General features: G+C 44.7%; 1 protein-coding gene across 5 annotated transcripts in view; it reads right to left on the reverse strand.

Moving 5' to 3' along the window:
• Window positions 1-3,961: 3,961 nt before the first annotated feature.
• Window positions 3,962-23,620, reverse strand: part of LOC143006026 (DNA (cytosine-5)-methyltransferase 3A-like) — a 28,433-nt gene continuing 8,774 nt past the window's right edge. For 2 of the 5 annotated variants that reach the window (XM_076157340.1, XM_076157339.1), the window contains exons 5-23: window positions 21,076-21,122; window positions 19,832-19,978; window positions 13,863-14,264; window positions 13,029-13,187; window positions 12,778-12,885; window positions 11,877-12,033; window positions 11,536-11,682; window positions 11,191-11,235; window positions 10,768-10,847; window positions 10,469-10,581; window positions 10,039-10,222; window positions 9,869-9,953; window positions 9,422-9,567; window positions 8,743-8,833; window positions 8,494-8,642; window positions 8,113-8,213; window positions 7,887-7,956; window positions 7,208-7,326; window positions 3,962-7,070 (exon numbers count right to left, since the gene is read on the reverse strand). In XM_076157340.1, the coding sequence (XP_076013455.1) occupies window positions 6,929-7,070; window positions 7,208-7,326; window positions 7,887-7,956; window positions 8,113-8,213; window positions 8,494-8,642; window positions 8,743-8,833; window positions 9,422-9,567; window positions 9,869-9,953; window positions 10,039-10,222; window positions 10,469-10,581; window positions 10,768-10,847; window positions 11,191-11,235; window positions 11,536-11,682; window positions 11,877-12,033; window positions 12,778-12,885; window positions 13,029-13,187; window positions 13,863-14,264; window positions 19,832-19,978; window positions 21,076-21,122 (2,492 nt within the window). In that variant the 3' untranslated portion in view covers window positions 3,962-6,928. The remainder of the gene's footprint in view (window positions 7,071-7,207; window positions 7,327-7,886; window positions 7,957-8,112; window positions 8,214-8,493; window positions 8,643-8,742; window positions 8,834-9,421; window positions 9,568-9,868; window positions 9,954-10,038; window positions 10,223-10,468; window positions 10,582-10,767; window positions 10,848-11,190; window positions 11,236-11,535; window positions 11,683-11,876; window positions 12,034-12,777; window positions 12,886-13,028; window positions 13,188-13,862; window positions 14,265-19,831; window positions 19,979-21,075; window positions 21,123-23,620) is intronic. The other 3 variants (XM_076157341.1, XM_076157343.1, XM_076157342.1) reach the window with 3 other exon arrangements.

Raw genomic sequence — 23,620 nt, forward strand, 5'->3', positions numbered from 1 at the left:
GTCCTGCTGACACCTTGATTATCATGAAAAAGCCAAAATTGTTGAGAAAGACAAAAGCTGCTGCAAATTATAATTATAAACGTTACATTATATTACATTACGATCATTTGACAGGCGCTTTTATCCAAAGCGACTTACATTACATTACCACCCTTCACAGAGGGGGGAGCAATTGAGGGTTCGGTGCCTTGCTCAGGGGCACCTCGGCAAGGACTCGAACCGGTGACCCTCCGGTCTCACAGGCGGAAGCTCTACCGACTGAGCTACTGCCTCTCTGTTATCTTATATTTATATATATATATATAATTATAATATATTATTATTGAGTTGAGTGGTTTGTTTGATTTTAATTTATTTTGTTTGAACCCATTCACCTTTCATGGTAGACATGATGCCGTCACGTGACTGTTTCATATCAGATATCACACTCTGTCACTGTGTGTGTGTGTCTGTGTGTGTGTGTGACCAACCAGGTGACTATGAATCACATTAATATACACAAAAACACACAATGTTCGAGTCATAAATAAATTGATTTGACAGCTCTGTTCATCCTTTTTAACAAGCAAATTCATTTGTTGAGACACTAATATAAGACATATTATCATGCTGAAGTTGTGGGTTCAAATTCAAAAGAAAGGGAGAAATCTGAAGTTTTAAGAAAAAACAAGACACATTGTGACACCGAGAATCAAGAATACCTTCATGAGTTCAAATCCTGCTGAACCTTATCTTTAAAGACTCTTGCTAAGGAATTTGAAATGTAACATGCATATTAAATGTTTCTCAATTTTGAACAGTTTTCAAGACTTATTATTATCACACACACACACACACACACACACAGCCCCTCAAGCTTACCTACACCATGATTAAGCAAACAATTTCAAATCAGTTCTAAAGGTTAATCATGGCACATATAAACGATTCATCCGTAGCAGAGAAACAAGAAGAGTCAACCCACTCCTCTGCCTTTTCCATAATGTATTAATGATGTGAGCGTGGGTGGGTGTGTGTGTGTGTGTCCTGCCTTCACATGGGCGTGCAGGATGCGTATGTCTGAGGGTGCGGCAACTTCACTGCATGACATGGACTCCTTTACTTCACACATCCACATTTTGGAGGTTGATCCTATGTTCATCCATACACGACCACATCTCACACACACACTGCAGCTTAAACATGCTCATGTCCTCATATCCCAGAAGAGCCTATAGGCCATATTCATATTATTCTCATTATTACAAATTGGCCTGGTTAGTAATACATAAACAGCTGTGATCTTATTTATCCTGTTTAACCCCTTGCATGTTAAAGGGCAATAAACACAACTCCAGTGCATGCTACAAATGAATCACATGTTAGATTAGAACACAATCCTCACACTCTATTTATTTGAGTCAAGTCTTTATATTTCCATCATGTATTTTTTTCCAGAAATCCCATTAAATCCCACAATCATGACACTTCTTCTTGTGCGACTTGACACAAAGAAACCGGTCTCCATCCGGCATGATGCGTTCATTGCCCACCTAGTAAACGCCTCCTCCCAACTCCCAGTCCGCCCTCTTCTCCCTCCTCCACAGGAAAAAAAGCATCTCGATGTCTGGTAAAGTTGTAACCACATACACCCCTGTCTTGGGAGGTGTGTACTCAGTACTTTATGGAGTGTGTGCGTGTGTAAGGGAGGATGGCAGGAGCAGCAGTCGCTAGGCAGGGCAGCCACCCATGCAGACGCGCAGCCAGGGGGCATGGAAACAAAGTGTCCGGGCTGCAAGAAGGATTTCCCTTCGCTCTCTCTCGCACACACTCACACACTCACACTTACACATACACAGACACATGCACGCAGAGAGAATAAAGCCGAGCACATACCTCTTCTCTGGGCTAGCTGCTCCTCAGCACGGCTCTCTGCTTCACTTTCTGACCGGCTCAGAATGCAACACAATCCACGGAGGATGACAAGGAGACACAAACACACACACACACATACACAGCACGCACTCACACACACTCCAGATGGATGCCTTCCCGGCCGGCTCGGGACCAGCAGACAGCAGCATCACCACTCGTCAAGCCAGAGAGGAGAGACGCAGCAGACTTCTGGTTAGACCTTTCAAAATAAAATCTTAGCCAGTTCTCAATGTAATATGTTCATATGTTAAAGTAAAACCCACACAAAAGCAAAATAGAGTTGCGTAAAGTTATGTATGCTTACATGTGTGTTTAACGATACAAGCACATGTTGGGTGTCTTACCTATCTGTATCTAAAATATTTAGAAAGCATCATCACACAAGAGATTCTTTTCCCAGGCACAGATTAAACCCAACTCAACCAAATAAACAACAACTCTAATTTTGTTTGAGTCCAGGGCCATTGTTTCTGGTGGACCAAGACGTCCATACCTGATTGTTTCTTCATTGTTTGATTTTGATTTGACTTATTCATTTTCATTCATTCATGTCTTATTGTTGTTGTATTTAGCATTTTTTTTTTGGTGAAAAGCCAAAAAAAGTACATGACGTTTTGTTCAAATTTTTGTTGTTTTCTATGCTGTTTGTTATTTGTACAAATAAATAAAATGAATACAAAACGAAACAAATAACACTTATTGTGATGGAAATACTATAATCACATTGATGGATGGATTTTATTTTTGAAAAGGAGAAAGTTCAATCAAAGCGGGTTGAGATATTGTTTCTGAAATAAGTCATCAACTAAGCGACATTTTACATAATGAAAACCAAAATTCTACTCATGACTGATTGTGTACTGACTTTTATTTCGTACGCAAAATAATCCCTTTTTCCGGTCATATCCTAGTTTTCCCTGGTTGGCTTGACACGGCTCGCAGCATCCAGACAGTGAGGTGGTGCCACGAGCCAATCAGCAGCGTGGAGTAAAGGCTTGGTCTCCTAAGCAACCAATTGCTTTGCACTTAGGGCGTGTCCACTCAGAGGAGGACGTACCACTATCACAGGGCGTGGGTGACCCAGAGGACCAGCACAGTGATTCTACATCATAGACTTCCATCATGTATTCTTAATGTAGATTAAATGCATTAAAAGCGACTAAAGAGCTTTATTTTACTTTATTGATATGTATTGCACTAATGTGTCTGCTTTCACGGCCTGCCCTGACCTGTAACAATCACCATATAATGCAGAAGTTACATACATAAAACAAGTAGATCATAAATCAAATTTACGAGCAAATGGCCGTGGTTGCAAGCGTAAATACAGGAGCATTCACTACTACATGTGTGATGTAATAATGAGAGGATGAAGACACCGAGGAACAAATGACCCACTGGAGGGCACAATGGCAGCAAAAGTGGGTGTGAAGCTCGATGACGGCATGGAGCCTCTTTATCTACTAGCCTCTTTATGACAACTAAACACATGAGGTATGAAAGCATTTACTGTTATCAAAATGCAATACATTTTTCATAATTTCATAACGATTAGTTCATCAATTTGCTTGATTTCTCTGCTTTATATCTCTGAAAAATGTGTGTTATAGCTGTTCTGACAATACCAGCAACCTGAAGATGTCCCCTTGGACTTTACTTTAATCTGGTAGCTCTCCAAATCACGTGGATTTAAGTATTTGAGGCCTGGGAGGCATCAATTCTTGATCATGTGACCACACCCAGACATGGGAAAGATGCAGGACCAGGATTGCAAACCACTGGATTGCCAATTTCACGACATCCATCAATTCTCCATGCAATCATAACTTTTGCAGGGTCATGGGAGGTCAGACGGTTACATCCACACACACTCACCTGTCCACCTGCCCTGGATGTGTTTGGACTGTGGGGATCTGAATCAACATGCAAACTCCACACAAACCAGCCCCGGTTGGCCATTGGACCCAACCCAGCACCTTTTTGCTGTGAGGTGACCACACTAATGAACATCACTTGCACATTAAAAATGACACAAAGTTGCAGACTCTTTTGCACAAAAACAATACATTTATTCAAGTGTTCTCCAGCACAAGTACATACGGAGCCTTTATCTTCTCTCTGGACACTAAACAGAAGTAATGGGTCAAAGTGGAGAATGAATGCTACATTTGCTGTACGAACTGGTCTTGAGGAGAAGTGTATAGGGGCATAAACAGTTATGACAGAACGGAACTCGCACAGTATCACTGAATATAGATTTGACCTGTAATGAACAGTGAGCTGAAAAGTTGCTGCTGATAAAAACAAATAAGCATCAATTCAAAACAACATTCTGGAAACAGACATGGAGAATATTACGGCATGGAATGTAGGATTAAGAAGCAATGCCTATTAAGCATACATTATGCTACAGTAAAGTATTACTGATTTTTTTTCTCTCGTTATGAGTACATGATTTTCCCACAGATAAGCACCAACTACAGCAATCTCTAGTCTAAAACAATATAGGAAACCTTTCATTATTTGTTATCCTTATTTTTTCAAGTACAAAGTTAAAATGCTTTTGTTAATATATTTATATGAGTGAAATAATAGTTCTTTCCCATTACTACAAGGAACTTAAAAACAGTCATTGTCGAGACGTGTTTATTTCTCCTCCAATCAAATATATTTTTCTCGATTAGATAAAATGTTTAGCACCATCGGAAACACCTACAATCCCTCTTACAAAAGAAACCGAAGCATAAACACCACCGTGTAGGGCTGTGCGGTGAAGTCGAGGCCGTTCATCTTAAAGCTCCGTCCTCAGGCCACTGTCAGGGTCACGTGACGGCTTATCTGGGGTCACTTAGGACAAATCAATTCATCAGGAGTGAAAACGTACAGACTTGGAGTCTAATCTAACGCTCAAAGCAAGTTTTGAATCAAATTTGTCACTTGATTTCATTTTTAAATTTGATGAAACCGTATATATTAGCAAACAATTATATTCGTACAACTCATATGTCATTTAAAAAAAATGATCAAACAAATTGAAAACAGCAACCAGAGCACTCTATGTACAAAATGTACAAATATTAGGGGATGCAAATATGATATGAGGGGGAGGAAATAACATCTGGTCGCAGTATCACAAAGCACAAGGACTCATATTGATCCGCGTGTGTGTGTGGATAAAAATGATGGCGATAAGGTCACTTAAGAACTTAATTACATTAAGAAATTAAATTTCAAATTATCTTACTTTGAAAATCCTTAAATATGATATAGATAAGCAACAATAGCATCTGTTTTTATTACCCTCTGTGAGCGCTGACATCCTTTCAATCTCTATGTCAGTTTACATTTTGACAAACCACAGCCTAAATCCTCCTTTTTGTTTAGAGAATGTAAGAGAATTTAGTTGGTGAGCAGATTCCAAATTTGGACCAGGGTGTAATTTTGTCACCATAATTTATCAGGGAAATGTCAAGAGGGCGAAGCGTCCTTCAGAAGGGACAAACTATTATAGAAAACATGCGACGTAGTTTTAAACTATGTCTCACATTTGACAATCTTAATAGAAATAGACATTCTTTGAATCCGGGTAGTAACATACTGTGTCGCTGCTTTCAAACAGGGAACAATATGGATGGTGGAAGAGGGGAGGGGCTGTGGGTTACAAATCTCAATCCATCTACTGTACACCGACTCAAATACATGGGTTTCACATATCAAAATCCATTCTTACACTTCTATTGGCACAGCCCTACCGTATACAAAAAGTATTACACCAGGGTAGATCAGTTCACATCATAAAACCAAACGGAAAAAACAATTCACAAGAACCAATAATTCTTTTGAAAAATATCAAGAAAAAGAAAGTATACATACAAAAGTGCTTTATAATGTTGATAAAACAGCACAAAATTGCTATAAAAAGGTAGAAGAACTTTGTGAAGCCGCACCATATCGTTGAGGATTTGCACCTGACAGTTTTTTTTTTTCAGTTTAGAGCAGCGGAGGGCGAGGAGGAGGAGGTGAGCCCGGCCCTCCGACCGCCACGCTTACTAACAAGTTGTACAGTAATATCATTGGTCGGGATGAAACTAGACAAAAGTAGCTCACCGCAGACTTTGATCTTAAGGTTGTTTAGAATGACAGAAAACATCATTACCCATGTGGCTAGCTTTGTTCTCTGCAAGGCTGAATGAATGAATGAATGAGCACCAGTACGAACTGTAGAAAAGAGTTGAACTGCATGATTATGCAGCTTAGTCACTCTGATGTTTCAAACACTCAACCCAACGAGTTCTTCCAAGCAAAGGGTTAAGAACTCTATGTGTTGTCTAAGTTGTCTACGTTGTTGCGCCACATGGGCTATGATGTTTCTCATCATCTTGGAGCACCATGGTATTGTAACCATTTTACAGTAGTACCTTTATTACCTTCAGTTGTGTATAGAAACTGTAAACAAAGAGGTATATGTGATCTGGTGTTTTGGATTCTCAGAGACGCGGCTCTCTTCACACTGAATCGCCTTTATCTTCACATCTGTGAAGCTCAGTAGCTGGAAATTTGGCTACACTGCAGGTGGGACACTGGAAGCCGGCGCCGATTGGCTGGCTGATGTCAACGTACAGGTCGCCCACGCAGCAACAAACATTTCACCTAAAGTAGCTTGAAACTGCATTTCTTTCTGGTGTTTTCCATCACATCTCCGTCTCTTTAAAAACTACACGTAAAGCACTTCTTCCTCAGTGTCTTGAGAGGAAATCCATCGTCTCAAGTATAGCTTGCACAAACAAATCAATTTCAACAATACTTGATAACACTGCTAAAAGGTAAAATGACATATCAAAAATTAAATAGAATAAGAATTACAATTCAAATACAAGAAATAATGTGAAATTTCTACGTCAACGCTTCACTTGCAAATTATACGAGCGTATAATTTGAGGATCAAGGCTCTTATTTCTACGTCACAACATACAGTTGTAGTTCCTAAATGGTTCAGAGCGGGTATTAATTCTGCTCAAACACAGGCAAAGTAATCTTTGAGTGGTGCAAACAGGTGGCGGATAACTGGGACGCTCCAGGATCTTCCTAGAAGCCTCTGCCTGGCCAGCCGGCTCATGTTGGACACGTCCGTGTAGTGGACTGGGAAGCCAAAGATCCTGCCAGGGAGACCAACCACATCACCAAACACAGACAGGAAACAGATCGGACAAAGGGATAAGTGGAAAAAGAGAAGGTAGTGCTGGCGACACTGGAGAAGAGGCGGTTTGGGAAGATGACGTTCCCGTTTCCATACCTTTCCATCTCAGTGCACCAGAGGATGTCCTCCTTCTCACTCATGTAGACGGGGAAGTGCTGGTCTTTACCCTGCTTGATGGAATTCGACCTGGTGGTGATGGTCTTAACCTTTTCAAACTGAAAACAGGAGAACAATGAGCGCATGAACACAACACGGATCAAATGGCCTGGCGCAACCAGTGTTTCCTTAGCTCTCACTTCCTGCCACAAGGTGTCGCCAATGTGCAGGATTTCGTGCCACTGCTTTGAGTTCATTCATGGGCATTTCTTTCACCATATATGGGACATAAATTACACTGATGTTCTTCTGTACCACCTCAGTAAACTTTGAGAGACACTTTTCAAACATCCTCTTACTGTCAAAACACAATATTTATTCAGATTTCCCCTTCCTGCAGCTTCTGTCTCGGGAGGGAATCTCTATGAATTTGTTTTTGTATCGTTTGTATCCAAATCTGAAACCGGAAATTGCTTTGAATTTGTTCTTAGGCACAGGATAAGATCAAATTTGTTCATATCCACGGTTGATACATGAAGCCAATGACGGGCTACACAGCTAAACATGACTTCAAAGGCCTAGGCCACATCCCCTTTATCACACTTAAATGATTCATTTAATAGAATTTTGTGAAATCATCTTTGTCTGTATGTTTGTATGTATTTGATCACACAGGTACCTTAGCTGTTCTGCCGTGTTCTAAACAGTCCTGCAGGTCCAGCTTGTCAGTGCACATGGCTGTCAAAGGCCTGCAAATAAAGAAAAACAATGTTGACAACATATATCAAGACTTTTTAATCCTATCTGCTTGGCTGTTATAACAACCACGTGGACGTAAAAGCCTGGGTAATGTAAAGGAATAAGCCCAAGTTGCGAGGGTGGTGGTTGGCTGCTGCTTCTCTCACCATTCGCCCACCAACCTGTTCATGCCAGGAAGGTTACCCCAGAAGTAGCGGGCGCGGTGGGCGGCGGACACTTCCTTGGCGTCGATCATCACCGGGTTGCACTGACGTTCGAGTTTAAACAGAGGAGAAAAGACGCGAGTCAGACAGGAAGTCTCCTCCCGAACCCCGAGCTCAGAGCCACAGAGCCATGTACAGCAAAACGCACTCATACATGAGGACGGAACACAACAACTCAGCTGAATGCACGAGTGTTGAAGATTAAGAGGGTCAAATCTCCTTCCAGATGGTCAAGATTAGAACATTTGTACCACAAGGGAGCGATCAAATTCTACAATCCATTAGTCAGGCGATGTCACATGTGCGATCAGTGCAGGAGCTGACCTCTAAAAAGCGAGATATGTCCCTCTTGTCGCTGACGCCCATGGCAACCACGTTCTCAAAGAGCCAGAAGAAAGGCCGGTTGTCGCCCTGCTTCGGCCGAGCCTCGTGGAGCAGCCTGTAGAACTCGAAGAACAGGCGGCCAGTGCCCTCTGTTGGACAGGAGCAGTCGATCCAGACAGGGTTAAAACACAGGAAAGGATACAGCACACTGATTTCCTTTTACGGTCATATAAAACAAAAACAACTTACCAAAAAGACCCTTCCTAGCAGGATTGACTATAGAGAGGTCATTGCACGGACTTCCACCAATAACGAGGTCAAAAGGACCCCACTCGTGTATCTGTACGGAGATAAGAGACACAAATGAGGACACAAAGTGAGAGAGGGAAAGCTTGAGTACAGAGATTAAGATGTTATCAGGCAAATGTGCGACAACTGGCGGATAACGTTTTGAAAACCAATGTGTCAATTAGATTTGATTTTCTGAACATTCACGTTGAAGGAAAAATAGCAACATTAGGACGGAAAAAAAAGAACTTGTGTGATGAGCCTCTGTTAAGGGAGATGTGTGTGTCACATGCACCACAATTTCAAGCGGGAGAAACGTTAAAAGGTCTTCATGAGAGGGACGCTCGAGTACTCGAATTCCATGTTTGTGCCCGAGGCTCGTGGTGGCGCCAAAGAGACACTAGATGGCGTTGTTCCTAATAACCCAACAACAACAAATGTCCTATCAAGCTAAAATGTTTGGCTTTTGTCGTTCAACTGCGACCAAAAAAGGTGTTTGTTCTCCCACAATGACTTCCACCTGGCCTTTCAAAAATAAAAGCCCAGGCATTTTATCACAACACGTGGAACAGGAACAACCCTTTCTCTGTAGTACATGTAAGGTAAGTGTAAGTAAGTGTGTGTAATTCCTTCTACTCACATGTCTGCGAGTGACGCTCCTCACATCGCCGACGTACATGATGCGACCCTGATGCCGGACGATGCCCACAGTGATGGAGTCTTCACACACTTCAGAAGCTATGTAGCGATCTACTTGGATGCCAAGTTCTTTCAGCACCAGCAGCCCTGCAGGGGATAAGGGGGTCAAAGGTCAAACGCAACAGAGAAAACCACACGACCGACACGCACTTCAAGATTTGAACAAATCTAATAAACCACGCATGGCGCCAGCAGCTCTCCAGCTGGCCGGGCGGTCATTTGAGCCTGTTCACTGTCTTAGGGCAAATCCCACATTAATGTGTCAAACTTATTGCCCATGAGTGAGATCATTGTGTGCACTTGTGCTCAAAACAGAAAGCCAACTGGTGTAAACTGATACAGAATGTTTCGGGTAGACTTAATATAGAGGAGCCACATATTGTCTAACCTGTTGCTATGCCGTCAAATAGAGACAGGACACGAATGGGCTTCCTCTTCTCCGCCATGACTGGGGCGTAAAGCTTTGGTGCATCCTGAAAGATGAGGAAGAATGAGAGTCACGCAGACGGACGACGTCTCGGTGAGACAGTTGAGGGCATTGCAAGGTGTATTGCTCACAAAATTCTGGTCGTGATTGTTGGCGAAGAAGTGCTGTAGGCGGCTGGGCCAGTCTGTGCGGCGCTCCAACAGGCCAAAAACACCCTTCTGACCACACATGAAGCAGTTCCAAGGGTCCTCTTTGATAGCTGCGTGGGCCGCACCCGGACCCACGAGGAGGTCGACACACTCGACACAGAAACACCTGAACGCAGAGGAGGAAGGTCAGAGGTGCAGCGGATAATCGACAGAAACGGGTAGATAAGTGCGCAGACAGGTGGACGGGTGGGTGCAAAGGTAGGTAGGTATGTAGGTTGGTAGGTAAGAAGGTAGATGGGTTGATGGGGAGGAAAGCCAATGGGAAGGTAGGCAGGCAGGCACAGCGTTTAGGTGTGTGTGTGTGTCTCTCGTGTTTGCTCCATGACAGAGCAGAACCTGGTGGAAACCTCACCGACAGCAGTTGTTGTTCCCACACATGAGGACTTCCCGCCCGCCACAGCAGATGGTGCAGTACGACTGGTAGCCGTCGTCGTCGTACTGATACGCACATTCTAGAAAGCAGTTCTGTTCAAAAGGAGAATTTCACAGCGTCACATCAGCTGTCGCTTGGAATGAGGTCGCAATAGGAGATCAAATCTGAGGCTTTATGCTCTTGAATGCGACATAACCGACAGAAACGCTACAACTTACAAGAGAGAAACAATGGCAGTGACCTTAAGTATGGCTTTAATGACCTTCATGGCAGCTCACCTTACAGCTTTGGCACATTCCTCCAGCAAACAGCGGGTGCCCAAGGGACACATTCAGACTTCCACAGGAGATGCAGATGTCTGTCAACAGGAAAGTGTGTCAGTATTTAAGGGGCCTGCAGCACGCAACTCTCGCAGAGGCCAAAGAGGTGTGAACACTCAAACCTTCACACTTCTAGGAAATAATTTGAACAGCTGTGAGCAGCTTGAGTTGAGATCTAAAGCCAGACACGCGTGCGAACCAGCGAAGCAACAACAACAATGTGGATGTTGTGTTCTTCTCCTTCTTCGTCACTCTTGTCATTTCCTCATCGCAGCGGCACACTCTCTTGCTTCTATGCGTGTCAACATCCAGGGCAGGTGTCCCCCCTTCCCCCCGCTATCACCTCCCACGAGGCCCCCTGGGGTGCTGATGGGAACTTACCCTCTAAGCTGCGGCACTTCTGTCTCACGTCATAAACAAGCCGCTCTGGAAATACAAAACAAGATCCTGGTGAGAGACGGTTCATTCTTTGCTTTTTTTGTATTGAAATTTCCATAGATTCTCATTGATTGCAATTGTTTCGATTCTCAGCAGAAATGTCATCATCGTCAGAGCCTGATGACATCACTCAGTGGGAGGCGTTTCCTCTTCAGTCCGCCACACTAATGGATGTCTTGTCCATTTCTCTGATCACTTAGTCTGACATACAGTCCAGCTGTGTCCTCCCCAGGGGACATAATATAGAGTTCATGACTCCTATTTAACCCAATAAATGAGGCTGCTTACCTCTTGTCCTTTCATCAATGATGTCCTTGACCTTGGGTTTCTCTATCGTGCTTTTGCGAGGCTTTTTGGCTGGAGGAGGCGTGTAGGCTGCTGCCTCTGGCTCCACCCACATCTCAGGGTAAACCTCTTTATATGGGTTACGCTCCTCTGGGGAGCACAGTACATCAGACAATTAATATTAGAGGCCACATTTGGAATCTGTTTAAGAGCAGAAGTGGTCCGTTAGGTGACAGATGTAGGAGGTTTCAGGCAAATGTCAAACATAATCCCGACACATTCAGCTGCAGGCAGCAAACAGACACAAAAACAGGAAATCAAGCTCCATCTTGTTTTGTTCTTACCCTCTGGTGGCTCTAAGCCTTTGGGTCCCGTGGGTTGAAATCCTGTCATAGCCCAGTCAATCATCTGCTTGTTCAGCATTTCCACCGACTTCGAAGTTTCTGTCTCATCGCCGTCCGGGCAGGCCATGAAGGCTTTGCCTGCCCGGGTGCCTGCCGCCTACAAATTCAAAACATTCAAAACATTTTCCGGCTGAAACTCATCCTTAATATTTCTGTGACAAAGATCATCCAGCGAGCCAACATCCAGTGTTGTCGTTATGTCAATCAAGGACTTCAGCCCCGCATTATCCTGAACTCCACCTGAACTGTGCTGAGTGTGTGTCACTCACTGACAGTGAATAAACAATCTTTATCTAATAGAACGCCATCCTTATAGAAGCAACAACAGCAGCAATGCCCTATCTAAACAACACGGCGATGGAGGAGACCGCGTCACTAAAGGCTTTTAATGAATTACAGTCATGACTTGAGCCAACTGAATCTCTATGGAAGGTTTAAATAGTTTGAATAGAGGTTTGAATTAAAGGTGTCTCTTAATGCCCTGAAATCCTCCACTTACACTTCAGGTTTTCACTCTGCACCACTAAACAGGGGAGGCTGAGTTCTAGAAGAAACTGAATTGAAAATGGAATTTGTTTGAAATAGCACCTTAGTATCAGATTTACGTGTTAATTGTAGCCGATTGAATTCAGTTGAGTTGATTATTCCAGTTGACATATTCAGACTGGTTATGGAAGCACTGAAATGAATTGATCAGTATCAGATTGCAGGATGCACACGATGAATGAACGACTTTTGCTCTCGTTACTGTATGCAGTTGTGTTGATATTCTAGGATCAATGGAGCCCATTAGCTCAGTTTAAGAGGCTGCTGTAGATGACTGTAGGAACTTTATGCTCACCTGTAGGACTTCATAGATGGCTTTCTTGTACATAGGCTGCTTGTTATAGGTTGGTTGGTGAAAGGCAATGTTGAAGGAACTTAAAGGCAGAAGTTTTTCTACACAGACCTGGTAAGAAAAAAAACACAAATATACAACAAAACAAAAGTTAATTTCCATGTGTATGTTTGGCAATGAGAGCAGAGGGTTGTCGGTTGTTGGTGAAAAAATTCACCTGACAATTAATATTAATGTTGGATCTTTACGCTCACCACTGAGAATTTTCCATCTCCAAACCACATGACCCATCTGGTTCCCTCTGCGGCTCTGCTCCGTCCCGTCATCCACCAGGATACGATGCGGCCTGGCCACCACGAGAAACCTCGCAGCTTTCCCCAAACCAGCTCCCCGATGCCAAAACCACGACCGTCCTGCAGCCAAATAACAGACAAATCATTCACTCTGTAGCCACTCCATATAAACTTGAAGCTGTCCGTCTCAGGATTTATTCATTTATTATAGGACTAACGCTCAAATAAAAAGAATTTCAAGTTCAATTAATTTTAAAAATCCTACAAATCCCCCCCAGAAAAACAATAAAAAGTACTATAATAATCAAATAACATAAACCCAAATAAATGCAATACAAATATTAACAGATGTCCCGCTAAATTTGCCAAGAATTTTCATTGAATTCAAAAACACTGCTCATTGTTTGGTTTGTAAAACAAGCATCTAATATCAAAATTCAAGATGACACACTTTTTACAACAGCGCCATTACATCACATGGAAACAAAAGCACACATATTTATTCCCTCCAAAATTCTGCCAGGCATATTTGGTATTTTTCTTAGACTTTGAGATCTCTTTCAGAATTTATAAATTAGTTTGACTTCAGACTGACAGCTTTCCACCACAAATGAATGAATTCCAAAAACTGAATTGGCCGCTATACTCTGGAGGGATTAGGCCTGGCTTGAGACTGTATCGTTTTCCAATATGGTTCTCTGTTTCGCAAATCCTGTTAGTCCACAACGGGACATCCGTCAGTGTCTCTGGAACAAGCTCGATATCTCCTCCACCTGTCGGCCGCTGTGATCTTACCTCATACTCGGGCTCTGTGTCCGCAGTCTTGGGCGAAGTTTTGTCTCCGCCTCCGATGGCCACAGGCTCAGGGGTGGTGGCAACGGTGGGGGAGGCCGGTTCAGTGGGCTGCTGCTGCTGCTGTTGCTGTGGGGGCTGCTGATGTTGTTGTTGTTGTTGTTGTTGTTGCTGCTGCTGCTGCTGCTGTTGTTGTTGTTGCTGCTGTGGCAATAGCGGTTGTGACTGCTGTTGATACTGTGCCTGCGACGGAGACTGAGTGTGCGAGTGCGGCTGAACCTGTTGCTGCTTTGAAGGAAGCGAGTGCTTGATCACAGAGACCTCCTCTTTCTGGGTCTCCGTCTCCTTCTCCTCCGGCTCCTTCATTGCGTTCATGGCGGACATCAGCTTGGCCTTTTTCTCTGCCTGAAACACAACCCAAAAAACAGTCAGGATGAGGACAGGATGTCGTTTCTAAGCCCTGTGCACGGGGCTGGAATGCTCAAGTGTTTAACAATAAGAAATCATAAGTGTTGAGGCAGAAGAACTCAACAACAAGGTGATGGACAGATAGTCCTGACATGTTCTCAGCTAAAAAAAGGTTGTTGTGGCAATGTAGTCACACAGCAACATTAGCAGCCCATTGGACCAGCTGCCCCCGACTACCTAATTCATGCAATATCTTACAGCCGGTCCAGCTTTTTGTTAATTTAGTCGAGTCAGTTCGGTGCAGGTACGTATCTGCAGGCTTATTTCTCACAGCTTTGCTAATGTAAACATACTTTCTGCTACTGGAAAGGGAGTAGAAGAAGAGCGAGGGTGAAAAAGACACCATAAAACAAGTGGAGACGAAAAGCAAAACAGTGAGCAAGTTACAAAATATGCCTCAGTGAAATAGAAGTGAATCTAAGCTAGTTGTTATGGACCAATTTTGGTTGGCTAGCTCACTAGCTAGCCTTGTTCAAGAATCCAGGCCCTGTTCCTACAAAACACTGTCATAAAATTAAGACAAACAAAATGACATGAAAGAGCATTTAAGGTCTTAGAAGGGATATTGTTTAACTTTTAACAGATTTGTTTCCATCTGCTTTGGGTCTATTGTGCCCAGCAACAGCATGGTGGTTTACATGTAGGTAAACATGGCCAACGAGCATTTCCACCCCCTTTCCTTTAAGCAGAGAAATGTGCAAGCATGATCCCAACATGTCCCTTGTGTTGGTCATATATTCTGCCGGCCATGCAGGATAGTAGGACTGACAAGGAGACGGATGGCATCTCGAGACATTTTCCCCCATGAGCAGTGTGAGCGTCTCTGCTGCTGCGTAAGTGCAGAATGGGGACTGTGGGACTTTGAAAGGCTTTGTAAACATTTCTTTATCTCGGACTGTAAGGTCTATTCAACATGAGGGAGAGCGTATACAGTAGATCTATAGTGTCCAGGGCTGTAGAGGAGGGTTCACTGGGTTTGTGGTACCTGACACTGAACCACGGGGTCGATCAGAGAGGACGAGACGCAGCCGGGACATAAGCCGCTCACAGTAAATCCCCAACAGCTGCACTCTCCCTCTCTCTCTCTCTCTCTCCCTCACGTGCAAGCCACACACAAATTTCTTCCTCCCCTGTCACTCTATCACTCTCTAAAATACACACACATTCACACACAAGCCATCACAGAAAATATCTTGCAGTCACGTATGTAAACATGTGTTAGTCATACTATAGGATCCACGTGAAAGCCCCAGCACAGCTGTGCTTACTTTCCTCGAGTCTTTCTTGGATTCTCGGGTCTCCAAATTCTATAAAAAAAAAAAAAAAAGTCCAGGAGTGGAGTGAGCGTGTGGGAAAAGAGATGGGAGGAGAAAGGAAGGGGGACAGAGAGAGAGAGAGAGAGAGAGAGAGAGAGAGAGAGAGAGAGAGGAGGGGGGGGGGGGGGGGGGGGGTCGGGCAAGAGTAGAGGACAATCCTCCGGCCTCTCTCCAGCCCTGATGTGTCTCGTAAACAATAGCGCCTTTAAGGGGAGGTGGCGCTAGACGGCGTGAGGAGGGGTTTTCGCCGCAGAGTAGAAACATGTGCTCCTCAATCAAGAGGCTCTGCTGTGGTTTATAAATATCTGTACTGTGGAGCTGGATGGATGGTTCAAAGCCCTTCTGCCATGTGTGTTAGGCCTCTTGGCTCCAGCACAAGCACACTGGCGTTAGTGTTAGACAGCCTGATTGGATGTGTGGTTCCAGATGGTAACCTGCAAAAACTAACAAATGTCAATTAAACTGTTAAATGTGTTGTGCGAGTATATCTGGACTAGTAGAGCGCAGAGGCAAAGTCAAGAGGTTGATCACAGGTATATTCACAGAGCTGGAAAGGGCAGTAAAGCGTGTCCATCTTGTTGTGCAGGGTCCTTTCTATGTCTGTGGTTTCTTTTCCTCAAGAGCCAATGAGAAAGTGACGCCGAAATTGCCAGCGGGGGGAGGCGAGAGAGTACAGTGGCTATAAGAACCACATATTTGTCTCTGGACTTCTTCCCAGTTGTAAATGCCCCCTTTTGGGGGCCTCACAGTGTGTGTGCAGCTACACCAGCGAGACAGGCCCTCCTAGTCTAAAGGGGAAAATAGGAAAGGAGGCAGTGGAGACACAATGCGGTCTTTATCGTTTACGCACGCCTGCCCGTCACTGACAGCTTCAGAAATACCAGCACTTATATCCCCTGTCAGGCCATGTTTAAGATCAACCACCAAAAATGACACCATACACATATATAAACACAGGAGAGCAATTATGTTTAAACGCCAACATAAGTCCACGCTGAAAAAAAAACAAACTACAAGCTCCAACCGAGTTACAGACTTTCCTGTAACTTTGCTTTGTTGTTATGGATGCAAGAATGGAGAAAACACACAAACCCTGCAGGCCTCTGGCAGAGTGCAGAGACATGTTGGGCGCCCAATAAGGAATAATCTGACTTAGAGGCCTGTACAGCATGACAGCCTGAGGGCTCAAGGGGTGACGGAGTGCACCGGGAGGCAGAGAAAAAAGAAAAGTGTTGGTCTCTGGGGTCTGGGGTGAACACACTAACATTTGAGTTAGTATACGCTGTGAAAATGATACACAAATGTTCCATCCTAGCTATAGTTGAGCGTTGAACACAGAGAAGCACAACATTTGCACACAATCGCACAGTTAGAAATCAAAGCCGTATTGTTTGCAGTGTGCATGAGGAGAGGGGGAAAGGGAACAGGCACCTAATAACACGCACATTGGGGAAAATATGTTCAAGCACACAAAGGAAAGATGAAATAAAGCGTTGCTGAACACCACTTCCTCACACGACGTGACAGCTCGCCTTTGAAGCCGCACAAAAGAGTTTGACCTTTGCGTGCAAAATGTGCAACAGGCAGACGAGACGCGGCGGGAACGGCTCTGTGTAGTAGCGGGATGGATTATACAGTCAGATATGTCTTCATCATGGCATCATAAGGACATACAGTCGGCTTATCTGCTGAGCCCGATTGAAGACAGATAAAAACTTTCTTGGGGGGGTTATGACTTCCTGAAGTTATGACGGCGCGAGATATGTGCCATGATGAACTCTTAAGCTGTGATCGTAAAGTTTAACAGGCTGCTTTAAAGTAGGAAACACTGTACAAAATCCAGAAGTGGCAGATGACAGCTCTGTCGTGCAGCAACGTGGCTACTGCAGTCATTAGTCTGATTTTAGCCCCAATCCCGACAAAGCCAGAGCATTTCACGAGTGGCCTTGAAGGGGGGCCAGGGGGGTTGTCCACACCATCTGGTTCTCATTGTATGGCATCCTTTTAAGAGATAATTAGGAATATTACAGAGTCAGCCATGAATACATAAACAGAATTCAATTGAATCCACAAGTGCAGATGTTAAAAAAAAGCTCCCCAAGGCTCCCTAAGGAGTCTGCAAACTCCTTTAAAATTTCATCAAGCCATTGAGTTAGTGTTCAGATGTTAAACGTGAGGCCAAAACAAAGTGAAACACAGAGCAAACTACAAGCTTATTACAGGATTTGGACAGGAAAGAAAGACAGGGGGCTTTGGCCGGGTAAACAATTGAACCTTAGTCCCAGTGTTACAATCATTACTCCTGATTACAGCCATGCCAGACTAACTCATCTAAATGCATGTTGTATATGTTCAAACAAAACAAATATCTTGGGTGAAATCACAGTGACTCTTTGCAAACAACAAAATGACACCACAGTCACATTTCTAGGCACTGCTACGAAACAGGAAACAGGTTTTTGTCTAATTCTCCCCTGAGGATCATTCCGTTTCTGAAAAACTTTCTTCATCCAAGCGACAGCAAATGCCTGCTCACACTTCCTCTTTAAAGAGACGCTTTCCCTTTAAGCTTTGCAGAGCGGCCGGTCCACAACAAGTCTCGTGGAAATACCTGAAGTCAGCATATTCCCCCCTCGCTGTAAGCAGCCTAATCAGACATGCACACTATCCCCTGTGTTACCAAACAAACAATGCAGTGCACATACCCATACACACCAGCGCGCGACACTCATAATCCAGTGTGGGGATGGATTTTTTTTTCACCCCCTCTCTCGCGGTAGAAGATATCGCTTTAAAAAAAAGAAAGCATGAACATTTCTTTGTCTGGGAATTCTGGGTCAGGTGATTGCCGATAGGAATTCTGGTTGGCTACAGAGGGCTTGCAAAATGTTGGCAGCGAGCCAAGAGGCTGTCTTGCAAGCAGGGCTGGAAATTTGCTGCAAACCTCATCTTCACCCTCATATCCATAGCACAGAGTTCATTTCCATAGCTGGGGGAGGGTCGCGAAAGAATGGGGGTGGGAGGGAAGAGAGAGAGAGAGAGAGAGAGAGAGAGAGAGAGAGAGAGAGAGAGAGAGAGAGAGAGAGAGAGAGAGAGAGACCACTGTAACACAAGGCACGTTTGAAAAAAAAAAAAAGGGATTCCTAAAGAAAGTGCAAGACAGCACTAACCCTTTCAGCCAGCATGTCCGCCCAGTGTGACTGCTGCAGTAACATGCTACAGCAAAACGCTCTGTGGCCGAGAACAGAACCAGAACTGCAGGCTGCATATGAGCCTGCAGAAAAGGAACTTGATGCAAAAGAAAACACACGGAAACGACCAAATAATAAAGCAAAACAAACAAACAAACAAACGACAAAAAACAACAACACAGATTTCCCCTTAAATCTCCAGCTTCTACAGCCACTTGTTTAAAAGCAAACTCACCGCTATCTGGGAAAAACGTGAGCTGTCCACTCCCTGGGTATTTTACGACATTTCGCATGCGAGACCCCAGCATGTCCCGCTAATTTGGCAATATTTCCTCTACGCAGACATTTTTATGGCCGGTTCTCCAAGCCTCCTCCGGGAGAGCAGAGGGGGCAGGGAGGCAAGAGAAATGGATGGCCCCCCCGAGTTGTTACTATGGAGATGCGCCATTATGTAACAGCCGAAGTTGCACTATATCATGTTAAGAGCAAGAGTTATGCTATATGTAACATGACTAAGTAGTGAGTAATGTGGAAATGGTCACGTTTAAAAGGATTAACATCATGCTGCATTTAGAGCTTTTATTAATATTCCATATGACACATTACTCTGTGTGCTTCTTCAAACTGCTACAACACATACTCATCATTTATTTATGTATTAGCATGACTTTTTATATAGACTCTAACACAGTACATGACTATGGAAACACCCAGAAAGCATGAGTTGTTCCAAAGCCTCCAACAGACGTGATCAAGAATAAAAGCAGGATGATGCAGAAACCAATTACGCCCAATGGAAATCCCTTGAAATAAATGGTACCTTCATGAGATATCATATGACCCATCAAATACACTTGGACGTAAATACACCACAAGTCCTGACTTTCACCCTGGCAACTTCCGGTCGACCTGTCGGAATGACATGGCATGCAGTCTCCTGTCCTGCTGTCTATCTATCGCCCGCTGAGATGGTGGCTGGATCGGAGAAGATACTCACCTCCGTCTTCCACTTGGCCAGCCACTCCTCTCTGGTCCGCTTGCTAATGTAATAAGGGTCACCAGCCTGGAAGGTTATTCTGGGCATGGGCCTCTGACGAAGGCTGATCTCCCAACCAACTCCCCCTCGCAGCCTCCCTCGACCTCCCTGTTTGAGGTGTTAAAAAACAAAAACATTAGCTTCTGCAGTCCTCCTTTCGAGGGTTTTAGTGTTTCTAAAAGGTAAGGGGGCATCCAGATTCATTACGTAGAGGTTCAATCCGCCCAGTGCCAGTGAGACAGATTGTAGCTAACAAGTGAATGATGTGGTCTATGAATGTTCACCATCCGGGTCAGTGCATTTCTAACAGAGGCAGTTCAAGGCAACCGGGACTCGCTGTTTAGTCTTTGAGACGCTTCGGCACTCAGTCCTAAGTGGGTGCAGTGGTAGTTTGCGCCTTGAACTACCACTGCTGCATGAGTAATGTGATCTCTGCAGTGGAGGCGATGGGGTCGACTAACGACTAGAGAGACAATTACTGACATGCTTCATGGAGCCATCAGCCTGTGAATGGTCAAAAAGCCATGCCACACTATCTAACCCACAGTACAAAGCTCAGTTTCAAGGGCCTCTGTGTCTACAGATAGCAGAAGGTTCCAAGTGTATTTGATATTTCAAATCTATACACCATTAGGTACCATTTCTTTCACGAGTGTGCTGAAGAACTGCTCTGTTCTGAACCTCGAAAATGGTTCCGTCTCTACTTCTAAAAATGGCTGTTGGGTTCATAGATGTACTTTAAGGATACGCGACCCAGGTAACCCAGGTAACCCAGGTACCAGTCATGCAAAACAACAGCTGGCTGTTCCGCTGCCAACTCAGCCCGTCAACAAGCATACGAGGTGTCAGTGCGGTGAAGAGTAATGAGACAGAAGAAATGATCACTAGGTAACTGCTGACGACAGGTTGATGCTATTCCTGTGGACGGATTGTTCTAAGAACATCCAAGAGCAATGGTGTCAGACGACTCGTTTATAGTCCGTTTTTTCTCTGACTAAAATTGTCCTTTGTAAAGCAAAGAAAGTGCTTAGGAGCTCAAGCAGTAGCAGGGCCATCTATCATGCTGGCAAACATAGTAACACATGGTAGTCGGAGCCTGGAAAGGTAATTCATCCCAAGAGGAAGCTATAGCGCCCACAGCTGTGAATGACACCTCTTAAGACTTCAGCATGGGAACAAAAGACACAGCAAAGCAGAAATCTTACCTCGGTCTTGATTGCGTCACCCCCGTCCTCCTCCTTGTGCTCCACATCTAAAGGGGAGACAGCGACATAATGGATGGCCTGAATCATTCATAAGTGATTGGAGATTAGCCACATCAGTTCTCCGTGTACGGGTGTTAACCTAAAGTGGCCTCTGCTTCATCAATAAAACATACAGCACAATTATTAATCCCAACTGTGAGGCTCCCTTCCCATCTTCCTGTTAAGCGCATGTTTGATCAAACGGAGGAGCTTCTGCAGAGAAACACTGGCTCGGGGGAATCTCCTCACTCATGAGTTCAGAATGGGCTCCATCACAGGAGCTCATACACAGGTGCCATATGAGGGGTTTGATGCAATCCAGAAGGTTTGGAGTGGCTGCCCAGGTTATGATGAGTGTGGAGAGGGGCCAAGTTTACTTTGGCAAATGTCACACTCCTGACCTTATATCCCCCCATCAGGAGAGCTGCAGCTGGTTGCTATTAGCAGGAACCCTCCCACACGCCTGACACACTAAAGGCAACAACATACAAGCTTCACTTCTGGACTTCACTTTGCGGCATATACGATATTATCTCCATGCCGACGTCCAAACATCGAGCACGGTCAGGATTTGAGTTTCATTTGGCCGAAACAGAAGGCAAGTCTGACTGAGGTGTGAGACAGAAGCGGTATTGCTCTGCACTGAAACAGGAAATAGCGGTAGAGCTTATAAAATATGCTGTACCGACACTAAAGTCTCCTATTTCATGGATGATAAAGATTTGGGATTCTGGTTTACTATCAACACCTCGTAAGAAAGAAAAAAGGTTAGTGAAGTAAATGATGCCCTTATGGACATCAGAGGAAGCGACCGTCGGAAATAGCAGAGAAAATATGTCGACCTTTTATGAAATGAGCACTAAAACCAGAGTCTCGTAAAAAGGTCTTAAATGTTGGGATTTCCCATTAACAGGGCCAAGATTTAAGATCCGGAGGTCCATAACAACGAGGGCATGTTATTCATTCTTAGACAGCATTGTTTTCCTGTGTTCAGCAGTGCAGCGGAGAGGTTAGCCAAAGAGCATGGATACCACCCAACTGAAACACTAGGAACGGCAGTCAGGACTCATGATTCATGACAGGTTTTTCACTCCCGGCGGCAGAAAAACAAAAATCGATAAAGAAGCCAAATCTGCTCCATCACAGAAGCTCGCGACACCTTCGGTATTAATTTCACATTGTTAAATACGAATGTTAGCGAGTGTTTCTACAGTTGCGCCGGGCTCTGCGATACGACACCACTGGAGTACACACAAATCATCCGGGCAGCTGTGGCCTAAATTAGCGTGATGGCACAGCCTGAGTAAACACGGTGATCTGCTGAGTCCAATCTCAAACACTACCGTGCTACTTGAGCTTTAAGAGGCGAAGGACAACTTTTAAAGGCGTGTTTTCTGTACTGCCTACGCTGGAGTACCCTACAGACCTGCCCAAACAAAAGTCTGCTCTCTTAGCAGCCTCTTCAACTTGGTTCCATGTGTGGCTGAGCCCCCTCTTTCCCTCCCCCATCTCTTTTTCCATCGCTCCTTCCTGGTCTCCCCTTCCTCATTGGGAATAAGTGACTATATAACAAATCTGTGAGGTAGTGCGGGCTGCCAAGGTCACTGGGTTTGTGAGGGGAGCCGGCTAGCGTTGCCCACAGAGAGTATACCTTGCCAGTTTGAGCCTGTTCCAGCTCTCGTATTGCTAGTGCTCGGTTCCACTCCAGTCGGCGCTTAAAACCTTCCTGTGCCCTCCAGATGGATAACAGAAACCCTGTTCGGTTGGCGATCGATCCACCACTCTACCCCACACCCCCATCTCTCCTCTCGCTACCAATGTACCGACCTTCTCTTGACTCAAACCGGATTAATGAGGTCCCCATACGCATTTCTGCGACACTCAGAAATGCTTTTATTACACTTAACTTTGATCTGGACATCTGCACACAGCTGCTAAAGGGTGTGATCTCGTGTGCATTGCACTTCACAGATGGTCAGTTTACAGTGAAAGTCCAGTACCGTTGCTTTAATAATTTAGCGTGTTTAGCATTTGATCTTCCAGAAGCAGATCACGTGGACTTGCCGTTGTCTGAGAGCCGTAGCGTAATTGTCATCAGGGTAAGCAACCCCAGCACTTCCCCCTGACGGTTCTAAAGCTGAGATGTGGGTTCGGATCACCTGTTTTAAGCCTTTTAAGCAAACGGGCCGGTCATCCTGGGTCACTGCTTCAAAGTGAATATGAGAGACAGGTATGAGGGAGAAATCACATCAGAGCACAGATCAGGTGAACGCGGAGTGCAGACTCAGTTTGTAAAGAGTTCTGGGCACGGTGCCATCCACCTGGCAGGGCCCCCCGACAGGGAGGCGGCCACAACAGAGGCCTGCCAGCTCCCGACAGAGGCGCGTTGCCAGGAGACGAGTCGCTCCTCCCCTGGCTTTATTTACTGCACCCCTCATCAAGGTCACGGCCAATGTCTCCGCGGCGGGGAGAGGAGCGAGGGAGACACGTGGCTGACCGGTAGAGA

This window comes from Genypterus blacodes, unplaced genomic scaffold (genome assembly GCF_046128005.1).
Source record: "Genypterus blacodes isolate CSIRO-AG114 ecotype Tasmania unplaced genomic scaffold, CSIRO-AGI_Gbla_v1 ptg000073l_1, whole genome shotgun sequence".
Taxonomy (NCBI): Eukaryota; Metazoa; Chordata; class Actinopteri; order Ophidiiformes; family Ophidiidae; genus Genypterus; species Genypterus blacodes.